The sequence below is a fragment of the Camelus ferus genome, chromosome 34 (genome assembly GCF_009834535.1).
Source record: "Camelus ferus isolate YT-003-E chromosome 34, BCGSAC_Cfer_1.0, whole genome shotgun sequence".
NCBI classification, from domain to species: domain Eukaryota; kingdom Metazoa; phylum Chordata; class Mammalia; order Artiodactyla; family Camelidae; genus Camelus; species Camelus ferus.
The window spans coordinates 14004601-14032398 of NC_045729.1; the positions used below are offsets into that span (position 1 = coordinate 14004601).

Consider the following 27798-nt stretch of genomic DNA (forward strand, 5'->3'; position numbering starts at 1 on the left):
TTTATTTACAAATTTCCCAGTTTGTGTCTTTTTTCTCTTTTTATCAGTCTAAAGTCTTGTCAGTTTTGTAGATCTTTTTATAGGACCCACATTGGGTTTATTGACTTTTTTCTATATTATTTTTCTGTTTTATATTTCTTGGAATTTTACCTTCATATTTTAGTTTGGTTTTCTTTTTCTGGTTTCTTAAAGTTGAAGCTTAGATTATTGATTTGAAGTCTGTCTTCTTTTCTAATGCAGGCATTTAGGGATAAATCTATAGAATTTACCCTAAGTACTTTGGTAGCATCTGATAAATTTTTTCCCATTTGTATTTGCATTTTCTTTTAGCTCAAAATAATATTTAGAAATTTCTTGTGATTACTTCCTTGACCCATTGCTTACTTAGAAGACATTGAGGGAGAATTTAGAAAAATTTAGCAATAAATTGTGAATTTCCTGCATTTTTCTGTTGTTGATTTTCAGTGTCCTTAGAGTATACACTTTGAATGATTACAGTCTTTTAAAATTGATACTTGTCCTAATGTTCAGATTTTCATATCCTTGATGATTTTCTAATTGTTCTACCTTTTAATGAGAATAGGATATTGAGCTCTCAGACTGTTACTTTTGAATTGTCTGTTTCTCTCTTCAGTTCTGTCAAGTTTTGCTTCATTTGTTTGAGGCTCTGTTTATAACTTGTATAATTGTTGTATCTTCATGGTGATTTGACCCTTTGTCATTATAAAATGTGCTGCTTTATCTTTAGTAATATTTTTTGTCTTAAAATATATTTTGGCTGATAGAACCACCCCATCTCTCTTATGATTACTATTTGCTGTAACCTTTCACTGTCAATGAATTTGTATCTTTGGATATTAAGTGTGTCTCTTGTAGATAGCATATACCCAGTCTGACAACCTTTGCCGTATATAAACGCACACAGACACATTTTTTACAAAGAAAAGCTGTATATATTTAAGGTGTTAATCTTTTGCCTTTTGATTGGAGTGTTTAATCTATTCATGTTTAATATTATTAATGTTATGGTTGGGTTTACATATGACTTTTTTTGTTCCTTTGGTTCTTTTCTGCCTTTTTTATATTAAGTAGATATTTTCTAGTGTGTCATTTTAAATTCCTTCTATTTTTTTAAACTATTTTTGGGATTAAAATTTTTTAGTGCTTATTCTAGGGATTGTAATATTTCTTTTGTCAAAATCTACATTATGGTAATACTAAGTTAATTCCTGTAAATTATAGAAATTTTACTATAGCGTATCTCCAGTCCCGCTCCTCTCCTTTGTGCTCTTAATGTCACTTATATTATGTTTCTGTTATAACCAATGGAATGTTATAATTATTGCTTTATACAATCTTAGATGTTTTTAAAAGATTAAAGGAGAAAATGAGAAAACATTATAAACAGAGTCTTTTGTGTTAACCTATATACTTGCTGTTTCTGGCACTCTCTAATTCTTCCTGAGGGTTTGAGTTACCGTATAGTGTCCTTTCTTTGCTCCAAATTAGATCTGTTCTCATCCCTGTCCTTTGTGCTTCAAATCTCTTACTTTTAAAAAATCTCTTTTCCTATTTCTTTTTGATCTTCAAAAATTCCTCCTTAGGGATGTAATATACAGTATGTTGACTGTAGTTAACACTGCTGTATTATACGTAGGAAAGTTGTAGGAGAGTTAATCCTAAGAGTTCTCATTACAGGGAGAAAAATTTTTTTCTTTTCTTTCCTTTTTATTATTTCCATGAGATGATGGTTGTTAGCTGAAGTTATGTGGGAATCATTTCACAGTGTAGGTAACTCAAACCATGCTATATGCCTTAAAGTTGTATTATGATATATGGCAATTATTTCTCAATAAAACTAAAGAAAAAAAAATCACAAAAAATAAAAAATATTCCTTCTTTTCACCTGCTATTTGTTTCCTTATTTGTTGTGTTTATTCACTCTTGTGTTAGTTTTAGTTTATAATTCATTTCTGAGGTGATCTATTCTTATACTTCTAATTATTTTATTACTTCTGTCATCTCAGTTTGAGGTTTTAAATTTAATTTGTATTCTAGTGTTTTAGGTTATTTTGCAACAGGTTATACACTCTGTTCTAAGGCCGTATTTTTCTAGCCTGTTTTTATTGTCTTTAGGGATGTCATTCTTCTTTATTCTTTTGTTTTTAATACTAACTTTTAAAATGGGATTTGATCTTAGTTTATTTTTTTATTTTCACAGAAAATTGTTTTTCTGGAACTTGTTGAAGAAGGCAGAATTTATCATAACTTTTGTAACTTCACAGAACTCTTGAGTTGGTGTGTGTTTAAAAAAATTGGCTGCTTGTTTTCTGAGATTTCCTGCCTCTTGTTTCCTTCTCCCACTTTGTTCTGTGCTGTGGTTTCCCATTATCTCTCTTGTACTGTCATTCTCGCTTTTCGTTCTGCTCCTAGTAGTTTATGGTCAATATGGGCCTTTGTCTGGAAGGGAGCTCTGTTAGGTCAGTTGGAGAGTTTGCAGTAGGTTAAAGAGCGCCAGCCCCTTCAGTGCCGGCCATGGATTCACTGTATTCAGTCACTCTGTGAGCTGCTCCAGGTCAGCGGCTGTTCTCAGGTTGGTTTTACCATGCTTTTCATTGTTAATCTGTTTTGTGTGTTCTCCCATTCCTGGATCTGCTAAATGCCGAATTTTTCCCTTCTGATTCCTCCTCCAAAAGTGCTGGATGCCAGTCAGATCTTATGGCTGTTGGTAGTTTTCCACACCTTTTTGTGTCTTGAGTTTTGTGGTGGTACCTTTTCACCTAGCTTTCTTGTAAATGTTGTCCATGGGTTTTGGGTTTTGCTGTCTGGTTCTTTTAGGTTTTTAGATTTTTTAGAATTGAATTTTCTAATTTTAATTTTTTTAATTTTTTAGAATTGAAGTATAGTCAGTTTGTAATGTCCATTTCAATGACACAGTTACAAATGTGTCAGTTTCTGGTGTACAGCATTATGTTTCAATTGTATATATATCTAGTTCTTTTTTTATGTGGAAGACTTGAAGAGATTTTTCAAACACTTTATCACTACCACTATTGTCATCTTTTTAAAATCTTCATTGTGATGTAGAGAAACTCTTTCAAGGTTAGGTTCAGCTGTCAAAATTATGACAGTACTGCTTTGGTGTGATTGAGTAAAAAGATTTATTACCCACACAGGTGGGGAGTCCCCACACAGGGACAGAGGACGACTTTCTAGAAAGAGATCTGGAAACAGAAAGCGAATACAAGTGCACAGGTGTTTTATAAAGAATAAATCTGGTTGGTGCAGAATTTGAAAGAGGCACTTGCCAGGCGTGGAATCTGAAAGAGATAGCAAGTGCCCTCCTGCACTTGAGGGTTTTGGCGAAGGTGAGCTCTCAGAAAATAACAGACATGGGGAGGAGGTGATGCTCGGAGGTTGCCAGCACTAAATCAAACCATCAGTAGGGGTCTCAGTTTGTTTCCTTTGATCTGCATAGTAAAGATCCATTTTTTAACTCCTGGTCTAGTTGTGGCATACTACTGAAGAGCTTGGCTTTGATCTTGTCTGCGACATTTGTTCTCAGTATCCACGATCACCTCCTCCTTGAAGAAACTCACGTTTCCAGGGGGGTAAATCCCAACCAGAGGGAAGAAAGGTGAAGACTATGTACACTTATCTAAACTTTGAGGAACAGGTCACCACTGGCTGGACAAGTCAGAAAAACCACAAAGAATATGACAAGAATGAGTGATAGCCTTCTTAATTCTGCATTTTATTCAGTTCTGTTAATTACATATTCTACTGAAGCTGTTTAATTTTATCAGGCATTCACTGAGTATCTGATAAATCCACCTAATTTGTACACATTGTGTTGTATGAGATCCTGGGAATATAAACAAGCCAGAGTCTAGTATTTACTTGATTCTAATAAGCTATTGATTTTAAAAGCTTTTTATTGATTTAAAAATCAGCACATGAAATGTTCACCTAAGTTGTAAAATATTATCCCTGTGTCAAAAATACTAAAATATTGAAAACATACATCCTAAAATTGAGGACTAATTTATGAGTGTTTATTAAGTACCAAGCATAATGCTAAAAGCTTTTGCATATATTATCGTTTAATCTTTACAGTAAACAGTGAAGTTAGATTATTCCCTTCCATTTACAGATGAGGAAAACAGCTTGCAGAAATGATGTAAGCAGTGTAAGTGCAGCAGACATTTGAACTCAGCTGTCTGATTTCTTATCAGTATATGAATGCTTTCAGTAAGTGTGTAAAATGAGTATATCTTTAGGGAGAAATTTTGTTTTTCCTGTCTGTTTATTCTGTGTTTAGTTCATTAGAGTGAAGTTTAACTTTTTATGTAATACACACAAAGGGCTTAGAAGACTTTTTTATGCCCAAAGTTTTTCAGAGATCTGATTATGTAATTTGCTGTTCTTTAGATAGTTAATGAAATGCTAAGTAATTTTGTTTTTACTATTACTTATTTTTCAGTGACGTTACTTGTCTCTTTTGGCAGTTTTTCTGAACTCTCTTTATGTCTTACCAGAATGAATTTTCGAAGAGTTTAGTGTGAAGTTTGCAAGCCTATTTAATTTTGAACTTAAACTATGATATCGCTCCAATAAATGATATAATCATTTTAGTAAACGTAATGAAGCTGTTCATTTAAAAAGTAGAAGAAACCACTTCAGAAACAGACATTGTGGCAGTTCTTATTGGGAAATGAGAGGGAAAAGTAACCTAGGGAAGACAGAATTAAGAAAAATGAGAGGAGAAAATTGTGATGATGTGGGCTGGCATAGGTACGAGGTTTTAAAATAGAAAGTTTGTTAAAATAGTCATGCTAATCTTGTATTCAGTTATTTAAAAGTCTGGCTCAATTTTAAAACACCTTAGGCTAGGACCATTCCATGTGGAATAGAATGCTGATTCTGCTTAGATAAAAATGATCTTACTGCTCTTGAATTTAATTTAATTTACTGGTAGTCTCATAGATATTAGAGAATATCAGATAACCTTAAGGACCTAAGAACTGGATTACCTTCCAGTGTAATACCCTTTATTTCTCTTTAGTTGCTTCTATTTTCCTCTTTCCCTCCCAGCTGGGCTATTTATGAAATTATTATGTTTGATACTAAGAAAACATCAAAGCATTTATTTTAGTTCACAATTTATGATTGTGGCTCAGAAACAGTTTGCTTATTGTTCAAGAATGTTTGCTAATTCCACAACTCTACATGACACTCTGCAAAGTTCTGTACCTTAGGTTCTAATCAGGTTCTCTACCTTTCCTTTCATATCGTTAGAATTGCTTGTAAAATTTTGGGGTCTGCTTTGTCTCTTGAACACATTCTGCTAGTAATTGAGCTTCCTTTTTGCTGCCTGACTTGTGACAATTAAGTAACCATATAGCAGAAAGCCAGCCGAGATGATCATTTGGTGCAGCTGTCCCTGGGGTTTGCAGAGAGTTCTACCAGAACTTTTTAGCCTCGTGTATGTGCTTACTTCCATTTATCAAAGCCGTAAGAAGCGATGGAAAAAACAGGCTTAGATTCTTTGTTGTTCCACATCAGGACAGTAAAGACCTACTACTGCTGACTTAAAACTACTTTTCAGTGGCAACTCTAAACCCTGGGATTTTCTTTTTTGCCAACCTTTCTCTTTCTAATGACATGAATTATGTGGAAGGATGATGGAAGATGTGAGTCCAGAGGTGGGAACTGACAGCAGTGCTGACACTCGGGCCTTCACTGTCTTTGCTGGCTTGTAGCGAACCTGGGGCCTGCTGCCAAGTTAGGAACCATTCTCAAGCACCTGGTTGGGGATTTTGGGCACCATGAACTCAGATAAATTTGAATACTATGTGACTTATTTTTCATAGGTGTAATTGACCTTTAAGATATGAGTTACCCAGGATTTGTGTGTGTTAATGTGGACTACAAAACCATTTTAATGGGAGAGATGAAGTTTTGATTAAAAAAGAAAGTTTAGAAATGTTTGAGTTTTCTCTTTGTGTTAATAGGCAGGCAGTGGTTAAAGGTTCCCTTCCACATCCTTTTGCCTTGACGTTATTTGAGGACACATTGTACTGGACTGATTGGAATACACACTCCATTTTGGCTTGCAACAAGTACACTGGCGAGGGTCTGCGTGAAATCCATTCTAACATCTTCTCTCCCATGGATATACATGTCTTCAGCCAACAGAGGCAGCCAAATGGTAAGTGATCTTGATTTTTAAATTGCAAGTTGGAATAGCTTTGTAGCGCTCTGATGCCTGGCTTTAGTGAGGGGCAGGAGGAGGGAGGTTGTATCCAAGGTAGTGGGAAAGAATAAAAAATAGGGACAACGTCAAGATATAATTCAGGTTAGACAGCAGCCTAAACAATTTGTAGCTTGGTATCTATCACTACAGACCACCTCAGCCCTTTGTTTGTGTCTGGGATGATGGAGGTGGAGAGGAGAGAAACAAAATAAGAAACTGAGATAGCTCATATGCTAAGCTTCTACACAAATGCGTTTCTTAATCATATTTCTCACTTATGAGTGATTTTGTTCATGTGTGTGTGTTTAAAAACAAGAACTTTTCTTGAATGGAAACCTCTGTTAATCTAACTGGTGGATTTAACTGCCTCAGGTTGCTTAAAGAAAATACCTGCTTACACCTTCCTGTGCACATCCCTTCCACCTCCACACCTTTTTTCCTTAGGTTTGCTTCTATTTCTGTGTCCGCTTTATGGTGACTTGGGTTGTGACTGTTAACAGCAGTTTCTAATAAGAGAGGACTAGAAGTAGGTTTAAAAGAATATGAGAATGTTAAGTGTTTGGCACTTGTGTGTAAATAGATGTCTGGCATGTGTCTCAGTGTATTTTAGATTGTGTTCTGTAGCCAAAAATGCATGGGGTTTTGGATTATGCATTGCTTTGTGTTAACTCCTTCCACTTAGGGGGAGATAGTCAAGTACTGAATGTGTCATGTTGGAATCTGGTGATCATGAGTCCATAAAAATGTTTTAAAATGTTTGGGTTACTCTTTTGTAAAAGAGAAAATGTTTTGTCACTTGTTTGAATTTTTTATTCTCGTTGTTAGCCTTCAGGAGGGAATTTCTCTGTTTCTGTTTTTCTTTTAATGACATGTTGATCCTTATGTTCTACTGGTTTGAGAATTTGCAGTTATCTGTGATACTGCTTTCTTTTATTTTTTATATTTTGTTGGTCTCCATTTTATATTGATTTTTTCCTATGATTTAAATCCATCCTTTTCCATAGTTTCTTCAGATTTGCTAATTAATCTCTGCTTCTCAGTTTTCCCTTTTTTAATCCATTATGCTTATGTTTTCCATGTAAATCTTTCCCGAGTGTGACTTTTCTTGATTCCCAGTGTCTCCACCACAGATGCTCCCCTCTCTGTGCTCAGTTTAGTTCTCACCAGTCAACAGAAACCTTAATCTTCAGTTACACTGTTCACCTGATTATCTGTCTCACCCAGGATACAGCCTCCAAGCTTTCATTCATAGAGTTTTACCACACTTGAATGTTCTGTTTTTCTTGTCTTTCAAGACTCCTGTAAATGTCCTGTATCTTCCATGAACCTTTTCTTCAGTTCTTTAATCTTTAATGATTTGCTTATCATTTACCATTTGACTATACTTACTTACAGTCTTAATGTGCAAGATAGCATTTAGTTTCATTGTTTTGTATTGTTTTCCAGTATTATTGTTCGTTAATTTTGGCATACTGGCCAGATTGTAAATTCTTTTAGAGTAGGGGCCTCCTGCTTTATTTCCTGTAAGTTTTCTTTGGGTACAAAATGCTCAGTAAATTCTCACTGATTAATTCCCTTCCTTGAAGATGGTCTGGTAGTCAAGCACCTGGATGACATGTGGTAATAATTTGGTTTATCGCAGTTGCTCATGTTATGGTTGTTAACCTCTGTGTACCTAGAGTGTGGGAGGTCATCCATAATCATTGGTATTAATCAGTGTGATTTATATTTGACAGCTACAAATCCATGTGGAATTGATAATGGTGGTTGTTCCCACTTGTGTTTGATGTCTCCAGTCAAGCCTTTTTATCAGTGTGCTTGCCCAACTGGGGTCAAACTCCTGGAGAATGGAAAAACCTGCAAAGATGGTAAGAAGACGGTCTCCAAAGAAGGAAGAATTTTTGATAGCAATTGGAATTTTTTATGATTTATTTTATATCTCTATAGGTTACAGTGCTTTGGGAGACCAGTCACTTAATCTCAGTCTTCACAACTGGTTACGTGATAGGAGGGCTTTGTGTTTTATGGCATCTCTTGAATACTATTTTATGAATCATTCTAGTAATTAAAATTTTCACATGGATTTATGAAAACAAATTAGGTACTGTTTTTTTCTCTATCAAATCTCATAGTCATTGATATCACAATTGATTCTTGTGGAAATGACTACTTGAATACATTTTTAACAGTAAATAGCACTTATAAAAAAGAATGTCTGCAAGGAAAAGATGTTTAGTAAACTTTAACTATAAAGATTATCATGGGGTAGATATGTTTTCTAAAAAATGATTGAGTGATATTTTTAATTGCCTTTTAACAACAGAGGAGTGCCTTCAGAAGAAAAGATTCCTTATTGTACTGTTTAAAGCAACCTCTTTCTGTACTTCACCACCACACTGCCTCTTCTCCTTACTCACAGTTCCCTGTAGAGAGAGGGCATGTTGGAGAACTATTCTGATTTAGGACATTTCAAGGGACTTCTGGTTTGGGAAAACACCAGTTCTTCTCTTTTTCTTCTTAATGAAAATGTTATTCTTCATTCTTAACCCTCTGGATCACCAACTGGTTCTCTAGCCACCAGCAAGACCTGGTAAGAAAATTGTTATATTTAGCAGTGGCTTCTTTATCTAACTCTGAAAAGCAGAAGCCTTTTATTTCGGAGTAGGTTAGAGTTCCTGGCAAGGGGGTCAGGGAGTCAGAGAGATGGAATTGAGTTGGTGTACAGGATATTTGTCATGACTTGGCATTGATAAATTATCCTCCCAGTCAAAGGTGAAGCTGGCTGACTCTTGTCAGACAGTTTCCATGGCAAACAATAATTTGGTTTCAATTTAAAACAAAAGGTTTTTGTAATGTTGCTTTTTTGTTTAAAAATGTAGCCTGACTTTAAAACAGAGGATTTATGTTAGCAATAGTGGTCTGTCTGCTCCCTCCCAGCAGTGCAAACGTACATGTTTAACTAGTATTTTGAATTTCAGTTAAACATTTGGCAGGTAGTAGCCTTAAGTTAACTCTTCTGTTTTGATCTCCTTGCCAAATTAACAGCTTCACTTTCTGTGACTTCTTTGTTTGCAGAGTTTAGGGCTGGCTCCTTTTGGTAGTTAGCAGAGACAGTGAATTGTATAAAGTTATTCCTGCTTGGTGCCTGCTGTGGCATTTAGGGCTGTATTTCCTCCAAGATAGGGTTCATTTATAATTAGCTGTAAAGTCAGAAGGCTGATGCTGAGAATGTCATTCCTTCTTCTCAGTTTCTTCTGCTATAATGCTGGAAATTTAATGCCAGTATTTTCTTTTGGACTCATTTCTTTGGTTGCAAATCTTTTTTCATTCTTTCAGATGCCAGCTTGCTTACTACCTTTTATTAGCTTTTATAGTTAGATGACTTTTTGCTAGTGGTTGACTTCAACATTAAAAATAAAAACAAACCAAAAAATTGAGCTTAATATTCTCATTCTCAGCTATGTTTTTACTGAATTCTATTTTGGGTTAGAATGTTTCTAAATAAATCTGATTGAAAAGTCAGTGAAATAAAAATTTGAAAGTTTATTTTTTAATGGTAGTAATAATAATAATAATAATAATAATAATAATAATAATAATAATAATAATATTAGTATTTTTTGAGTACTTATATGTTTGGTACATTTCTGAATTTAACATTTGTCTCCTTTAATTCTCACAGCAATCCTATGAGATATAGATGAAGAAACTAGGCTTAGAGAGATGAGGTGTTTGGCCTAACTTTGTGTAACTACTCAGATCCAACTCTGTCAGATGCGTAGCTCTTGTTCTTACCTGTTGTGTTGATTTACCTGATTCCCTCTCTCCTGCTGCTGTTCCCTCCTCCATAGCCTCCTTTGTCCTTACTTCTGTCAGGCATTGCCCTATAGTCCTCTCTGTTAAAACAGCTGTACTGAGATGTAATTTAACATATCTTAAAATTCAGCCATATCAAGTCTTCAATTCAGTGATTTTTAGTAAATTTATAGAGTTGTGCAACCATCACAATCCGTTCAGTTTTAGAACATTCTCATTAATCACAAAAGATCCTTTTCCTACTTTCCTTTAAGTTTTAAAACATCCTTCTTGAACACAGGACCTGTATCTTATGTTTCCTTTCTTTAATATCCAGCTACTTAGCTTCTTAGTCATTACTTAGTTACTATTCATTATACCTTTAAGTAGCTGTTACTAATTCCAGGGGCTGTATAATGAATGAAACAAGAGGGAATCAAAAGTTGATTTGGAGAGCTCGGCCATTAATAGAACTTGACCTCATAGCCAAGCTGTTCCTATTTCATTGCATTACTTTCCATTTCCACCCTAAATAGACCCTAGTATCCTTTTATATGCATTTACTTTTCAATTCCTAAAGAAATTCTGCCTTCTTTATTTAGAATGACTAAATTTTTCTTGTGGGTTGCACGTTTTTTCTTCATTTTTTTCACTTTGTTGTTCTAGGTGCCACTGAATTATTGCTTTTAGCCCGAAGAACAGACTTGAGACGCATTTCTTTGGATACGCCAGATTTCACAGACATCGTTCTACAGCTGGAAGACATCCGTCATGCCATTGCCATAGATTATGACCCTGTGGAAGGCTACATCTACTGGACTGATGATGAAGTGAGGGCCATACGCCGCTCATTCATAGATGGATCTGGCAGTCAGTTTGTGGTCACTGCTCAAATTGCACATCCTGATGGTATTGCAGTTGATTGGGTTGCCCGAAATCTTTACTGGACAGATACTGGCACTGATCGGATCGAGGTGACAAGGCTCAACGGGACCATGAGGAAGATCTTGATTTCAGAGGACTTAGAGGAACCCCGGGCTATTGTGTTAGATCCCATGGTTGGGTAAGAAGCTCTGCTGATAGAAAATTTTGCCAGGTGTTTCTGTTTTCTACAGGTCCCTAAAAACACTGACAGAAACAACATGAAGTATATGTTGGTTTCCAATAAATAGCTCTTTAATGGCTGTCCATTTTTAGAATATAGTGATTGGAATAAAATATCAAATTAAAGAATTGCTAGTTTTTTCTTGAATGTTTTGAATGCTTTTTCTTTCTAAATTAAGTCCATGTTTGCTGACTTTGGATGTTGGCTGCAGATTTTGCCAAGGTTACATCGTGACCATGAAAAATATGGAAAGAAATTGTTTTTAGAACTCTCTGTCTTCCCCTAGATGATTTAATTTCACCTCATTTTCAGTACTTCTAAAATTATATGGTAAAGGGTATATCTTACTTTTTAATGTATCCTCAAACATACGAATGAATGAATGACTTGATTTCTAAAACTTTGTCAGGCCATGCAGCTGTATGCCTGGTTTTTTTTTTTTTTTTTTTGGCTGTAATAGCCTGACCACAGTCCAGGGAAACACAGCTTTCGACATGCTTACCAGTGTTATTTGTTACTATGAAGTTTATTCTGTGGGGAAACATAGTGATAAATGATTACAGCTCAGTGTATTCCAGTGTCTTGGAGCCACTTAAACTCTCAGGAGCCACAAGAATCACTTAGCTCTACAGGAAAAGTTAGTTACTTTGGGAATTCAGCTTGCCATCTGAATATTACTACTGGGATAACCTTTTTGTGTTAGAGATGACAGGCCAGCAAGAGAAAGAGAAGACTGGGGGAAGGAGCACAACATATTTTGAAAAAACGTATAACTAAAAACAGAATCTCATTATCAGAAAACATTTTCATTATCCGTTCTAGAAAACACTGTTTGATCTGAAAACTTTCTAGAAGCTTATACACTGCTATTACAAATGTCTTGAACATACTCTTCGTGTGTTGTAAGTCCTGTGGTTATTTTTTCCTTCTGTGATGTTAACTGATAACCAATGTAAAAGAAGGGTGGATCTCACCTGTAGGATATCTGAAGCTTCATGCTTATTACCTGTTTTTAGCTCATATTCTTTGTACTTCTGTAGGTACATGTATTGGACTGACTGGGGAGAAATCCCGAAAATTGAGCGAGCAGCTCTGGACGGTTCTGATCGAGTAGTGTTGGTTAACACTTCTCTTGGTTGGCCAAATGGTTTAGCCTTGGATTACGATGAAGGCAAAATATACTGGGGAGATGCCAAAACAGACAAAATTGAGGTTTGTTTCTTGCTTTTTCATTTTAAAACCAGTTTTATAATGGTTTTATAATTGATGGTAATTTGATGCAAATATTCTTATCTCTTCACTGGGGTGACAGAGGTGTCTTGTATAGGAAATTATACTCAACCTTCGGGATTCTAGGGATTGCATATTTTCTTCCACCTAACCCTGGGATTTCTCAGTTATCCTGGCATGAGAAGAACGTATTTATCTATTTCTAGTCTTAAAAGCTTATGGGAATGATTTTTCTCATTATGGGTAAAGCCACTGCCTGAATTTCCTAGGGGCATTTTGTACAAACCAGATATGACTGGAAGAGCTGGTAGTCACGTCAGGAAAACAAAGCCAACGTGTGTGTATGTAGCTTTTTTGGTGGTGGCGGTGTTGGGGCAGGTGGTGGCATATATTAAGATGGTTATACGCAAACAGTTTTTAAATTTATTTATGAACTGTCTGGGAGAAAAATTAATAAACCAAAGCTGGGAAAAATATTTACCAAATGACAGAGGTAAGTTGCGGTAATCAGAATAGAATTATGGTGGAAACAACCACCATATGTGAATATTTTATCATATTATTTTGTAAAGGGCATATATCCTTGATATTGAATGTGAAGTCTAAATTTTATAACTTTGAATTGAGCTGTACTAGAGGTCTTGTGGATCACATTCTTAAAACAGAGTTTTGATCACGATATTTCTTTGGAGAATGAATGACTTCTCATATAAGGAATAGCTTTGAATGACTCTTCACAGCCACAGCACGTGTCTCCTAATAGATGATTTGGGCTCTACAGCAGTTACTTTAGAAAGGTAATTCTTAGGAGTTTCAGGGACTCTGAGGGAATAATGAGTTAAAAGGCCTTCCTTTCAGAACGGAATCTTGGAATAGAAAAAACTCTTTAGTATTCCACCAGGCTTAAATACTGAAAATCATCTCCTACACTTGCAGCTGGTTTCCATTAATAGAAAATTTTGCATAGACTTGACTATATAAATTTTCTCCCTGCTGTTACTGTCTCACTGCCCCCACCCCCTTTAAATCCAAATTGGAGTTTGAATCTTTAGCAGCTGGAGTGCAGTGCTAATGAGACAGAGGTCACGAGTTCGCTTTTCAGACAGGATGTTAGCTTCACTGGGGTAGGCTTGAGTACAAATCATACACCATTCCCAACGAATTTGCAAATGTGTATTGTTGATGAGCTGTGGACTATACGTATGAGTATACATAGGTATTACTACTCTTAGAAAATCAGTTCAACGCCCATCTGTCCTAGAGGAATGTCTGCATGTAGGGAGGAGTGTGTAATTTACATTAGAGAAGAGCACTTGATTCATTATTTTGTAAGATTTTAAAAATTCCGTATTTGATGTTAGCTTACTCTGGCTGACTGATTAGATTGTAAAGAAAACATTTGTTTCTTTTGGGGAATTTTTCAAGTCTGATTTTCCCTACTTTTGGTCACTTTTAGCATTTCAGAAATTTATTCAAAATCACAAAGTGTTCAGGAGGGATTCAGGTAGAGAAATAGGAATTTATAGAGGTTCTGAATGACAGTGTTTAAGAATAAAAATGAATACACATTATGTAACTATATAATATTTATTACACAGTTTTATTTTCTTAGTTTACAATAAGTACAGTAAATCTTAAAATTTGTGTTAATTCTGGCCTCTTGATGTCTGTGTGTGTTTGTGTGTGTGTGTGTGTGCGTTTGGTGGTATTTGCTTCCTCACTTCTTTCTTTCCTTCTTCCTTGACTGGTGCCAGCATCCTAAAGCTTGCCTTTCAGATCTGTTTCTCTTCTTTGAGGTTTGCTGGAACACAGCTGCTGTTTGTTCCTTGTTCTTTTTTTGACAGATTATTTGGGGTTGGTGGTACATCTACTTCCTCCAAATTACACCCACAAAGACCTCCCTTCATTGTTTCCCCTGGAGAGTCTGATGGAGTTTCCCTAATTGAGCGTTCAATGCTTTTGTCATTTTCCTTTTACAGACACATCTGGGAGATAAAGAGAGCAGATACTATTATCTGTTACTGTCTAAATACACAATGATGTGTAAAATTGCTGGTATATGACAAACTATGGAAAGAGCATAGTTTCATCTAAATTAATCTTGTGTAACTAGGGGAGAAAGTGTTAGTTTCCCTCTCTGAGGCTAATAGTGATTATAGGAGCAGCTGTCACCACCAGCTTTGCATTTCGCTTTGCTTGGTAGCAGTTCAGTTATAGCCAGCTTGAAAACTTTCGGGAAGACACATAATTTTTAAAATGTTTCTTTTTCTAAGCTTCCTTGCTAGGCTCTTGTTGTGTATCAGCTGATCCTAGGCACTGACCCTGGTCTAGGTCACATGCTCCTTGCTTGCTAGTTCCCTTAAGAAAGCTTCCCAGTTTTTGTCCTGCACAAGAATGAAAGCTGCTTTTTCCTGGAACTATAAGAAAATAGTAAATTGTGGTTGTAGTAGCCCTGTTCCCTTCTGGAAGACTTAGAGTTTACTCGGGATATGTTTCTAGTACATTTGGGAAGAAAAGCTAGGTATTTGGTAAATTATCATGTAGCAAGGTAAGGCGTAGTAAGCGCTTGTGTTTTGAGTGGATCTTAAGGGAAGAGCTCAGAATGTTCACTCACTTATGCTCTCTGCTCCCTCATTGGAGATTCCTTTAATCAGGTTCTCATTCCCTTTTTTTTTTTTTTTTTTGGAAGTGGTGATGTAACCACACGCTGGATGTATTGGGGAGCTGGGTCTAAGGATTGGGGAAACTGGAGAAGAGAGATGCGGAGCTCTGAGTTTCAGACTCAGTTTTTATTGTACAGAGTTGCAAGAAAGAATGATTAGGTTTTCCTGAGGTTTATAATCAACTTCTGCAAAGAGGGATGGGGTACAGGGAATTGCTAATGATGTCATTTTTTTAAAACACGGTCATTGTATTGGCTGGTGCTTTAATTTAAGAATGTGTTCGTGAGGATGTGTCTGATTTCCCTACTTGTCACGTGATAGTAACCACTTAATTGTAGGTGTTACTTAAAAGGTGCTTGCTGGTACTTGTTTACGCTTCTTCATTATGCTGAAATCACTTATCAGCTTTGACGTACAGGCCTCTAGTTTACTTGTCTGCACTGGGCTCCCCTTACCCCGCCCCGCCCCCAAGTGTTATTTTAGTGTTCTGGGGCTTCCTGATAATAAATACTAAAGCATTAGAAGAAAGAATGGTTTCTGTTTTTCTGATGGGGGGACAAGCAAGCCTTTATTTCTGTTTTGTAAGACCGTGCAGTAGGCAAAAACACCTTGTGTCTTAATAGCGTTCTTATTTTTCTTGGTCAGGTTTCACTGCCAGAAACGCTTGTTGCACTGAGGGCCAGAAGTACTGCTAATACCAATAGTGAGGACATATCACAGATCACTTCAAGTTTAAAGCCTTTTCTTGCTGTTGTATAAAGTTAAGAATGCACTGTTAGCTTGTATTTTCTTCAGGTTACCAGTTTAACTGATTGACAAAATTAATGTGTTTCCATCACTGGTTTTATTGAAAATAATAATACTGCCTTAGCTGGAATTTCCTCATTATGCACTTTTTACTCATTTTTCCTCTTTTCATTTCTGAGCTTATGCTGACAAATGCAGCAACATCTTGTACTTGTCGATAGAGAGATTTTCTTATCTATTTCAAGGGCATGTAGAAAATAAATCCCTTTTATTGTAAATTTCCCTACTTTAGAGAATACAGTGCCCATAGGTAGTTTTGTCCAAATCTAATTATACCCGGCACAACTTTGTTGGGAAACAGAAACATAGATTATTGGAGCCTTGAGTACCAAGAAATTTTTGAATAAAGAGGGTATTATTATGTAGGATGTGTGCTGAAAACTTGGCGTTTGGTGAATGTTCTATTTCATAGCCTAAGCCTGAAATTGCAGCGCTACGTTTTCCTGTCATGACAGCTTCCTCTATTTTATCAGTACTCTAATAGAGAGATTTGTTTCCCAAGTATTCAGATTTCTTTTTAAAGTAATTTCTTTGTCTGGCATCTTTAGCCTGTGTATTGTGAAAGTCTGTTAAAACATACAAGGACCCATTTATGGTGATTTTTCTTATTGTTTGATTCTAAGGTTAATTCTTCCTTAGGAAATTATAATAGTATAATTGTCTGTTGTTGAGATAAAGCTCTTCTGAGTGTATGGCATGTACCAACAAGTGCTTCCTTTTGAGTCTGCCAGTTTATGAGTGTTCCTTAAAATTGATTTTACTTCCAGTTTTAGAGAAATGTTCAAGATATTGAACTTAAATACCTGATTTTTTGCCATTTCTACTATACCACGCTATATGTGTATGTGTGAATATTTTCCCCTCCCATCTTTTTGACATGTAGTAACAGAAGAATGATACTGATAAATTCCATGGTTAGATTCCTCAGCTCAACAGAATACCTGGATTTTGGCCTTTAGTCATTGAGTTGTGAACATGGTTCTGTCCTATTGTATCAGCTTGTATCTGTTTGGGGTGTATCTTATGATGCTGTATCTTTGAACTCCTATTTGAAAAGTACCTGTTAATGTATAATTCTAAACTACTTAACTTGTTATCATCTACAGCAGCTGGAGTAGTATATTATCCAATTATGTGCTCTGTCATCTCATTATCCACTCTGCTTTTTCTGGCTCTAAAAAAACTTTTGCATGTACATATGAGGAGAGAGACTTTGCTTGATGATAGTTTCCTGAACGGCCACAACAAACCCTGGAGCTTCATCAAACAAGATACAGTTGCCTCACTTAGGAGTTAGTATAATTTCATCTATGTAAATTAGGATAATCTGATGTATGTTGGTACTTAGAAAGCAGTTTAGTGACCAAGTTTGAACTTGCTCTTGGATAATAATTTATTTATTTATTTATTTATTTGAAGTGTAGTTGATTTACAGTGTTATATGTTAGTTTCTGGTGTACAGCACATTGATTCAGTTATACATATATATCCCTTTTCATATTCTTTTTCGTTACAGGCTATTACAAGGTGTTGGATATAGTCCCCTGTGCTATACCATAGAACCTTGTTTATCTGTGTTATATATAATAGTATCTGCAAATCCCAAACTCCCAGTATATCCTTCCATTCCCCACATTCCACTCTGGTAACTGTAAGTTTGTTTTCTATTTCTGTGAGTCTGTTTCTGTTTTGTAAATAAGTTCATTTGTGTCCTTTTTTTAGATTCTACATGTCAGTGATAACATATGGTATTTTTCTTCCTGGCTTACTTCACTTAATATGACTATCTCCAGGTCCATCTGTGTTGCTGCAAATATCATTATTTTATTCTCTTTTTTATGGCTGAGAAGTATTCCTATGTGTGTGTGTGTGTGTGTGTACCACTTCTTTATCCAGTCACCTGTCAGTGGACATTTAGGTTGCTTCCATGTCTTGGCTATTGTAAAGAGTGCTGCTGTGAACACAAGGATCATTTTTTAAATGTTATGCTGGTATACTTTCTCTAATGTTTTAATATAAAACCATTTAATATGTGGGGAGATGTTTTTAGTTTCAGTCTGATTATTTCAGAAGTACCTTTCTTATTCCTTCAGTTTTGGGACTTCTGAAGTAAGAGTGCTGATTTTAATGTCCTACTTTCTTGAGAAGAGAGGTCAGTCAGCCTCTTTATAATTTATAACGGTGTTTAGTAGTATGGATGGTAATCTCTAGATCTTTATTGAAACATTTTATAATATTGGACTCTGACCTAGTTATTGTTTGATTTTGCCATTTAACTGGATGCCTTTAGATAATTCACATAATCTCTGGTCTTTGTATTTGGCCAATGAGATCATTTGAACCAGATGATCTTTAGGTTCCTTCCAGTTGTAACATTTTCTGTTTTTCATCCTAACTGCATATCTTAGGTTAAAAACAGATAATACATTTTGGAATGGAAGAGTTGCTGAAAGGAAATTTATATTGCAGATGACATGAATATTTTCTTTTTTCCTTTAAACTTTTCCTGATTTACTGTGCATTTAATTCCTGTTACCTAAAGAAAACTTGCCTGTTGGGGGCTCAGTGTCTTTAGTAATTCAGTTTTACTGACAGCAACTTCTGGTAAGCTATTAAGTTAGATTTTGCATTGACCTGTATACAAGCTACTCTATTATTAACATGCATAATAGGTTTAAATAAATGTTTAAAGATGTTGTTTGAAGCTTGCCAAACATGTAAATGTTAATGAGTCCATGTAAAACATAATTTTTCAGGAGGTTATTTCCCTGTAGCTGGGAACTATTATATTTCTAAAGGGGTCATTGAGATTTTATTTTTAGAAGGTTTGGAAAGGGTAAATAGTCATATAATGGCAAGGACCACAGTTTTGGGACTTCTTGGGAGGGAATTTGCAAAACCTTGAGCAGTGTTAACAGTGACAAGTATTTTAACTTCTTGTTTCAATGTTAAGTTATCACCAGCTATTTAAGGATTCTGTGTAATAGTCATTCCTAAAGTTATCCATAAGGAACAAAGGATTCTCCTTCAATTTTTTTCCACTTTAAGTGTAGTTTACCACTTAAAAATATTAAGAATGTTATAATGCAGGCCCTGTATTTTTTTGTTGTTGTTGTTGAACTGTAATAGATTTCTCAAACTCTTCATTCATTGTCCTATGATTTGTTTTTTGGTAGATTTGATCTGAAATAACAGTCTCAGGAAAGGAGTTAGCATGCCTTTTATTGTACTGAGATTTTCAATAGAGAAGTATTTTGTTATTTCATTTGTAAATTTTTTGAGCTTCTGAAATCTGCCAGACTTGTTGAGTTTCCAAGTGGGACTGAAATTAGAGGCTTTATGCTGTTAATATAGCCTCTTTTCAAGGGTTTTTGTTTTTGTTGCTTATTTAATTTTGATTTTGGATTGATTTATGACTTGACTTTTATATTTGATTGAGATTTGTAATACTGCTTTTGTGTTTTAGTTACATTGTTATTCTTAAGATATGAAAAAGAAAAAAACCCAAACCATCTGTGCCACAGTAGATTTCATTAATCTACAGATAGTAAGCAAACAGTGTTTCTTGGGTTTTCAAAGTGTTGTCTTTGGAGAAAAAGCCATATTCATACGATTTTGATGTTATCAGATGGTTTCTAGATAGTTCCATATACTCACACAAACATTTCTTCTTTCTGTTCCAGGCTTCTCTTCCAAAATTCAACAGTACTTGGTGCTTTTTGCTTAGTTAGCTTCTTTTGTTTCCTCAAGTCATAGAACTATCTGTTTACAAAGAAAGCAATGGAATTCATTTCCCAACTCCTAATACTGTACTTTTGGTGTTGAGTTCTGTTGCCTCTTTTTTTAAACTGTTCATTTTGAAATAATCTTAGACTTCAACAAAAAATTTGCAGGAGTAATAAAACTCTCACCCAGGTTCATTTTATAAACTCATAGAATAATGATCAACACCAGGAAATTACATTGATACCATTTCCATTATTCCTGTTATATTTATTAGTTGGTATGTAAGGAAGAGCTGCCTCCTCTCCTGTTCACTCAATTATTCATATATATGTAGACATATATATGTATATATCTGAATGCATGGATGTTAATTTTATTTTACAGGTTGTATCCCGTTATCATTATATTGTTGCAAAAATTGTCCCAGAATTGGCATTAGGAGCACCCTCAAGGTGATTCTTGTGTCCTTTTCACATACTTCCATCTTTTTTTTTTAATTGTAGTAAAACACATAACATAAAATCTACCATCTGAACTATTTTTAAATGTACAGTGGTGTTAATTATATGTACATTGTTGTGCAAGATCTCTAAAACTTTTTCATCTTGCAGAAGTCAATCTCCATACCTGTTGAACAACACCCTCCCTACCAGCCCCTGGCAACTACTATTTTACTTTGTATTTCTAAGAGTTTGATTACTTTAGATTCCTCATATAAGTGGAATCTTGTAGTATTATCTTCCTGTGACTGGCTTTATTTCATTAGCATGTCCTCAGGGTTCATCTGTGTTGTGTACTTTCTAAAGGCTGAATAATATTCCATTGTATTTATATACCGCATTTTCTTTAGTCATTCATCTGCTGATGGACGTTTAGATTGGTTTCACCTCTTTACTATTGTGAATACTGCTGCAGTGAACATAGGCATATAAATATCTCTTTGGGATCCTGTTTTCAGTTCTTTTATACCAGAAAGAGGATTGCTGGATCATATGGTAATTTAGTTTTAATTTTGTAAAGAGCCTCCATAATTTGTAAAGTACTTTTTGATGAAGAAGAGTATTTAAGAACCAGTATTTGAGCGTAAGGCGTGCTCATTGGTACTGGAGTAGTTTGCCTTAATACTAAGGTGTTAGAATTGATTTTTTTTCTTCCTACTCAGATTCCAAATAGAATATATTATAGTTGTGCTTGAAAAGAATGAGAGGAAAGGGAGCAGTTTTCCATTGTTAACATGCTAATGTTTCTCCCATTAGGGTTTATTGAATACTCCAGGACAGTGGGGTTGTCAGAACTGTCTCGTGAAGCAGTTGGGTAAATTGACCAATGTGGTGGTGTTGGTTTTTATCATGATGATATCTTCATCTGAAAACCTGTCTCAGTTTTATAGTTTTCCTGAGTAATTCAGGTTTTATAATGCTTTGGTCACGTTAGCAATTCTTACCTCTATCTGTAAAAGACATAGTAACTGCAAATGTTTAATATTCTAAACATGGAAAAAAGTTACAAAACTACCTAGTGCAAATATGATACTTTGTCTTTTCATATTAAACATCACTTATATTTATTCAGATGCTCTGTCTTGAAGGAGGTTAAAAGGCTTTTAAGTGCAGTGCTGAACTTGCCCTTACTTCTCTCTCAAACAGGTGCCTGGCATCCTTTTGCTTCCCCTGCTAGGTGCAAAGCATTTCACTTTACTTGTCATCCAGTGAGATTCTGCAAGCTGAAATGTTATTTCCATGCATGGATAGTGTTTTTTAAAATGCCATTTCTGTGAAATTATATTTTGTACCCTGTGAAGCATGTCAGCCAGCCACCAGTGGTATCTGTTTGTCTCTCATATATATAAACTTCTAATTCATTACTTGTTTTGGATATTGGCTGGAACATTATAAGAGGAGTGGTTCATTGTGAGTGTAATTTGTGTTTCTCTTCTGGACTTTGTAGCATTCCCACTCCAGTTCACTTTATGATGGGTACCTGGTTGTCCTGCTGTCATCTTTCTTGAACGTGTCTAGTCAAGTGAAGTTGCATAGCAGCAGCTTTGGTAGTAGACTGGCTGCATTCCAAGATTTCATGGATAATCCTGCCTTGACATTTAATGATCTGATGAAACTGCTCAAAAAAAAAAAAAACCAAAAAACTGGATGTGATGTCTGCAGAAGGTTTACCATTACCTCCACTCTGTGGAGATAATGTTCTGGTTAACCCACATCTGTTTCCTGTTGTAGCCCATATTCTCAGTGTGGTTTGCAGTATTTGGGAATGCCTCAGAATGTTAAATCCATACCACAATGTGGTTGAAGCAGCTGAAACCACTGGAGTCTCTGGTTCAGATTTGGAGGTAGATTTTAGAAGTGACAGAAGCCTAATTTCAGTTTAATTAAACCACTCTGAAGTAATACGGTGAAGCACACCCTCAGGAGTTGCCAGCAGATTTAATTAGTGTTGGCTCAACTTTTAAAGCATAAGGGTAATCTTTTGGAATCCCCTAAAATGGTGCATTTGTTCTGGGTTCAGAATGTACAAGCAAGCTTTTACCAGGATTTGGGTGGTTATTTTAAACATAAAGAGGCTTAAAACTATATTCATAAACCAATAACCTGTCCAGAACTGTTACTTGTTGGGCATGAGAAATATAATAGTACTGTTCTTTGAGACAGAGCAACATGTTCTTGTTTCACTATGTTGCTTCTGCCCATTAGAGATTGTGCGGCTGGTGAAAGAGAAGTGTTTAGGGCAGTAGCCATGTTCCTAATAGAAGTGTCAACTCTGCAAAAGTAATGGAAGGAAATATTTCAGAAAGTAATCATTGAACTCTGTATAAAGGGGAATATATGGTTCTTCAGATGTGAAATCTCACAGTCAGATTTTCTTTAAGCTCTTGATCCCTTAATTTCTTCAGAGGATTCTTATAAATTGCTTTCCACATCATATTAACAACAGAAACAGTAACAGCATTTATGAATAACAACTATTACTATTATTATTCAAGTGCCTTTGGATGTGCTGCTTCTTTTTCTTCCCTTCATTTTTTTTAATTATGGAAAATTTCAGACATATATAGTAAAGCAGAGTAAATATTCTCATGAACCACCCAGCTTCAACCATATCTGCCAGTCTTGAATGCTCTTAAGGGGAGAGCCAAGGAGATGGCAGATATGGATTCTCTTATTAATACAAAATGGTTTTAGTACTTTTATTTTGAGGTAACCTAAAAGAAATGAAAGAATCAGGCCTTTGTCCTTAATCTTAACAAATCTCAATTAGTACTTTGAAATATAAACTCAAATGTGATAAAAGATGAAAAAAAGTAGAGTCTGATGAATTTTTTCATGAGAAATCCTTTTTTGAAGTAATTTTAGCCCATATTAGAATTAAGTGTAGTTCTGCTGAGGAGAAAGGGAAGACCAAATAGAAGACATTTGTTTGTGGCGTGGCTGAGTCTGAAGAGTGTAGGGCAGCTTGGAAGGTGGCTGGTGTGAGAAGGGATAGAGATCTAATCTAAAATAGGAGTAAATTAATTTTGTTGTAGGCTGTGTAGTCACCACCATGAAATTCTAACCCTGCACAGTCCGTTACGGTAGCCAGTAGCCACACACGGCTACAGAGCACCTAAAATGTGGCTACTCTGAATTGAGATGCCTGAAGTGTAAAATATATGCTAAGAAGACCTAGTATGAAAAAACAAAGTCTCAATGAATTTTTTAATACTAATTACATATTGAAATAAAAATATTGTTGAAATAATAATATTTTGGATATACTTGATTAGATAAAATATATTATTAAAATTTTACCTGTTTTTTAAAAAAAACTTCTGGCATGTATGCTTTTAGATCAGCGAATAAATTTTAATAGGAAGGCCAATATTTGAGCACAGTAATCAGCAAAATTAGTGTTAATTTATTAAATACAAGATAATGGATTTAAGATACTAGGAATAAAATAATAATCAGGCATGTTTTACTATATACCGTAAGCTTGTAAGAAAATACTGTTTTAGAGTTTTATAATACAGAATATTTAGTACTCTGTGTTAGATGCTCTGTTAGGAGAAGATAGCTTCTCTGTTAAGCATGTGACTTAGATGAGGTAACAGTACATTTTCCAGGAGATGCAGTTAGAAATACTGCAGTAGAAACTGATGCGCCCTTAGACTAGAATTTTATGTATTTGTAATTTTTCTACATAAGGTCACAGTAAAGTCATAAGACTTGATAGGCTTTTCGGAGGGTGTTTTACAGACAGAGAACTCAGAAAACCTTGGAAAATATCCAGCCAGGTTTGAAAAAGAATAGAGGAATCAGTGAAATGAAGAGATAAAAAAGCAGTCTTTGTATAGAAAAAGAAGTAAGATGAGATTGTGCCATGAAACCCAGTGTAGAGTTTCAGTGGGTTAAAAAGAGGCAAAAGAGTGCAAGGGCAGTGAGAAACAAGAAAGTAGTCCATGACCGGTTTCAGTTGTTTGATCTGAGTCACAGACTTCAGGCAGTTGTAGGGAGTTAAGGGGATGAATGGTAATAGGTGGAGGCAGCTGTTAACAGATCACATTCAAAGAATGTGGCTGTAAAAGCAATCATTCAACTTTTAAACAATGTCTTTGTAAGGTGGCGGAAATTGTGTTGTGTTTAAGGCAGAAAAGAAGGACCCTGTGGAGAGGGAGAAACTGGAGATGCTGGCAAGGAAGGAAATAGATTGGGGGGAAGTCCTTGTTAAGGGGGATAGAGGAAGATACCAGAGTCATTCTCTATAATAGGATGAAGGTAAAAGGACAGTTATAAAAATATTCTTCTCCTGCCTAAAATAATGACTCTTCTAAATTATATGTCTAATAGAGGAGAGATTTTTCACCTTGATCAAAGTTTCAGGCAGTAATAGATTGGGGCCAGAAATTCTTGGGGCTCTGCTTTTGGGAGGGATCAGGAATATATCCATTCTCCAAAAGTAGGCAATAGTGTGCATTTTTACATGGATTTAAAATTGGAGCAAGAATACCTTTCATTCATTCAAATGGCTAAGCTGGGATCTGAGGATAAGAACTTTTACATAAATTTTCATTTCCATTTTTAGGAAGATTTCTTAAGTGTTTTAGGTCTCAGGAAACCTATTTCCTTTTAAAAATTATTTGACAGGTATTTATTGAGTTCTTTGTCTGCCAGGCTCTTTAATAGTAGCTGTGAGAGGCATAAATAGATGAATTAAGCTCCTTCTATTCTAGAGATCACATTCTAGTTAGATATGTAAATAGATTATCAACCCTTTTTCTTTGCTTAGTCCTTTTACTCTTAAACACCAAAGTAATTTTAAGATAAACCGTAGACTTAAAATATATCCTGAAATGGTCTGTTGCAAGAAAGTATGAATGTAAAAAAAAGTCTAAACTCATGTCTCAAGGAGAAATTATTAACTTAAGAAATATTTAATATAGGAGTTGGAGTAGTATTTAATTCTTTTTAACTGTTTTTGACTTTTAAAAAACATTCTATTTAAATATGGATTTATTCACTTGGCTTAATAGAAGTCCTGTTGTAGCTGATAGGAATAAACATTCAACTAATATAATCTCTCTTCTGTCAGATGTAAATCAAATATTTATTGATATTTGCACATGAAAACACAAGGGTATAGCATAATTTTGCTCAATTTTTAAGTACTTTGTTTCCAAGGTTTGGCTGTTTTTGGAATGTCAGCAAGTGTTTTAAAATTTTTAGAGAGGAAAGATAAAGAAAATATTTGCTTGTCATTCCGTCTAGGCAGCCACAGTATTGACTTATATGGAATATAATTTTACGAATAAAAGATTAACACTTGCATAAGATTATACCCGAAACTTTGGGGGCAGATGTTGTTTGCATGCACATGTTTTTAGTACCAAAATAACATTTCTGAAGGCTGATTTGCCTGGCACACAGGCCACTTACAATGGTAGAAGTAGTCTCAGCTGGGGACTTGGAAGTTGGTGCTTTAGAAGACTTACTCTGTCTTGTAGAACAGAAGAGTTATACCTATTTCTGCAATGTCAAAGGCAGAAAAGATGTCACTGCCACTTGTAAGGAAGCTGCTGATGTTTATAATAAAAGTGTCAGAATGAATTTAATACTGTTGCTCTAGGGTAGTTGGAAAGAGTTGGTCATCCAAGTTACTTGAAACTGAGTTACAGAGAGAGCATCTAGAGTGTCATAAATCCCTGATAACTTTGTGATTATAACCTTAGGGGACTGAGAGATTTATTGAGAACCCTTTTATCTGTGTTTTTTAAAAAATTTTTTAACAAAAACAGTGAAATAAAAAAATACACTAAGTAGAAAAAAGACCTCAACTCTATTTGCAAGCTGTGTGACCTTATTTGAATCTCAGTTTCCTTAAATGTGAAAAAGGCAAAACTCTTAGAATAAAATAAAATGTGTTGTAAAACAAAATATGTAATAAAATAATGTGTGCAAAGGTACACTATAATTTGAAAACAAATGTACAGGCAAACTTAAGGTGATAATACTGTACTTTTAATTTTTTCATAGTCATTTAATAGAGGAGATGCATACTAAGTCTAATATTGCCAGAGTTTTTAGAAAGAAGGATAATAAAAAAATGGAGAAATAGTAGTAAAATATGAGCTTGTATTGAGTATTTGAAATCATTCTCATTAAATCAGCATGTTGTCATTTTGTGAAAGCATGGTAATAGGACTAACGAAGATGACACTTGTAGATTTTGATGTATTGGGCAGTTGGATTTGTCATGTTCACATGTATTGAAGAAATAAGGACACGTCTTTTCCTCTTCCTTCTCTTTAAATTTAAACTTCAAGGTTATGAATACCGATGGGACTGGGAGACGAGTACTAGTGGAAGACAAAATCCCTCACATATTTGGGTTTACGTTGTTGGGTGACTATGTTTACTGGACTGACTGGCAGAGGCGTAGCATTGAAAGAGTGCACAAACGGAGTGCAGAGAGGGAAATCATCATCGATCAGCTCCCCGACCTCATGGGCCTGAAAGCCACAAATGTTCATCGAATCATTGGTAAGTAATTCCAAGTCTCCTAGACGTTAAACCAGGAACGAGAAAAGACGGAGATAGTCAGCTGCTTGGAAAGTCAGCAGTGTAAATTACTAATGTTTTAAGGGAATGTAGAAATCACCTGCGAAGCTTTTTTTTAACCAAGAATGGCCCCTTTAAATGTTGACTCAGTAATTTAACACACACATGGACACACACCCCCCCCACACCCCCTCCTTCAGGCAAAGAATTTCTATTGTGTGAATAATGCAATTTACTTAAAGCATTTTGTCATACTTTTATTCCCAGTTGGTCAGCACAAGAGTTTTGACCTGCTTCATTTTCATCCTGGGTCAGTTCTTCCCTCTTTAGTCAACCTGGAAGGTCACTGTACTGATGTCAGCTTAGTGCCGACACGCGATCGGCATGGTGCACTACGGATCAGGACTCCTGGGCTCCAGCCATCCTCCAGCTTCAGCCCCCCAAGCAGCGGGGACTGCGGGCCTCACTGCCGCGCCTGGTCTTTTATTCCCTGTTCATCCTCACAGTGCTTGTTCGTGAGATTAGAACTGAAAGTCTAGATTTGGGAGCAAATGAAATCCTAGGTCTTGGTGAAACAAATGCTTAGTCATTTTAAATTGAAAATGTGTTTACTGTGTTCATGTGCGTGTCCTTCTGTGCCCTTTGATAACTACCTTATGTTTTAGGTTCCAACCCCTGTGCCGAGGAGAATGGGGGTTGCAGCCACCTCTGCCTCTATAGACCCCAAGGCCTTCGCTGTGCCTGCCCCATCGGCTTCGAGCTCGTCAGTGACATGAGGACCTGCATTGTCCCCGAGGCTTTCCTCTTGTTTTCACGGAGAGCAGATATCAGGAGAATTTCTTTGGAAACCAACAATAATAATGTGGCCATTCCGCTCACTGGTGTCAAAGAAGCTTCTGCTTTGGATTTTGATGTGACAGACAACCGAATTTACTGGACGGACATATCACTCAAGGTTAGCAAAAGAATTGGAATACTAATACTGGGGACTGAAAAAGGGAGAGCTTCTAGAATTTCTGAGTCTTCATGCTGTCGTCAACTTCTCTCATTACTTAATAGGCAGAGTTCAACAAAAAACCTTAACTTTTTAAAGGAAGTCAAGGGAAGGCACATTCAGTATTTTTTTAAATTCAATTCAATTTAAATTTTTTAAAACATTCAGTATTTTAT

At 35.6% G+C, this 27798-nt stretch overlaps 1 protein-coding gene across 3 annotated transcripts in view; it reads left to right on the forward strand.

Moving 5' to 3' along the window:
- Positions 1 to 27798, forward strand: part of LRP6 (LDL receptor related protein 6) — a 125615-nt gene that overhangs the window by 55690 nt on the left and 42127 nt on the right. For all 3 annotated transcript variants that reach the window (XM_032473222.1, XM_032473220.1, XM_032473221.1), the window contains 6 exons: positions 6015 to 6211; positions 7993 to 8124; positions 10718 to 11114; positions 12197 to 12368; positions 26394 to 26610; positions 27294 to 27583. In XM_032473222.1, the coding sequence (XP_032329113.1) occupies positions 6015 to 6211; positions 7993 to 8124; positions 10718 to 11114; positions 12197 to 12368; positions 26394 to 26610; positions 27294 to 27583 (1405 nt within the window). The remainder of the gene's footprint in view (positions 1 to 6014; positions 6212 to 7992; positions 8125 to 10717; positions 11115 to 12196; positions 12369 to 26393; positions 26611 to 27293; positions 27584 to 27798) is intronic.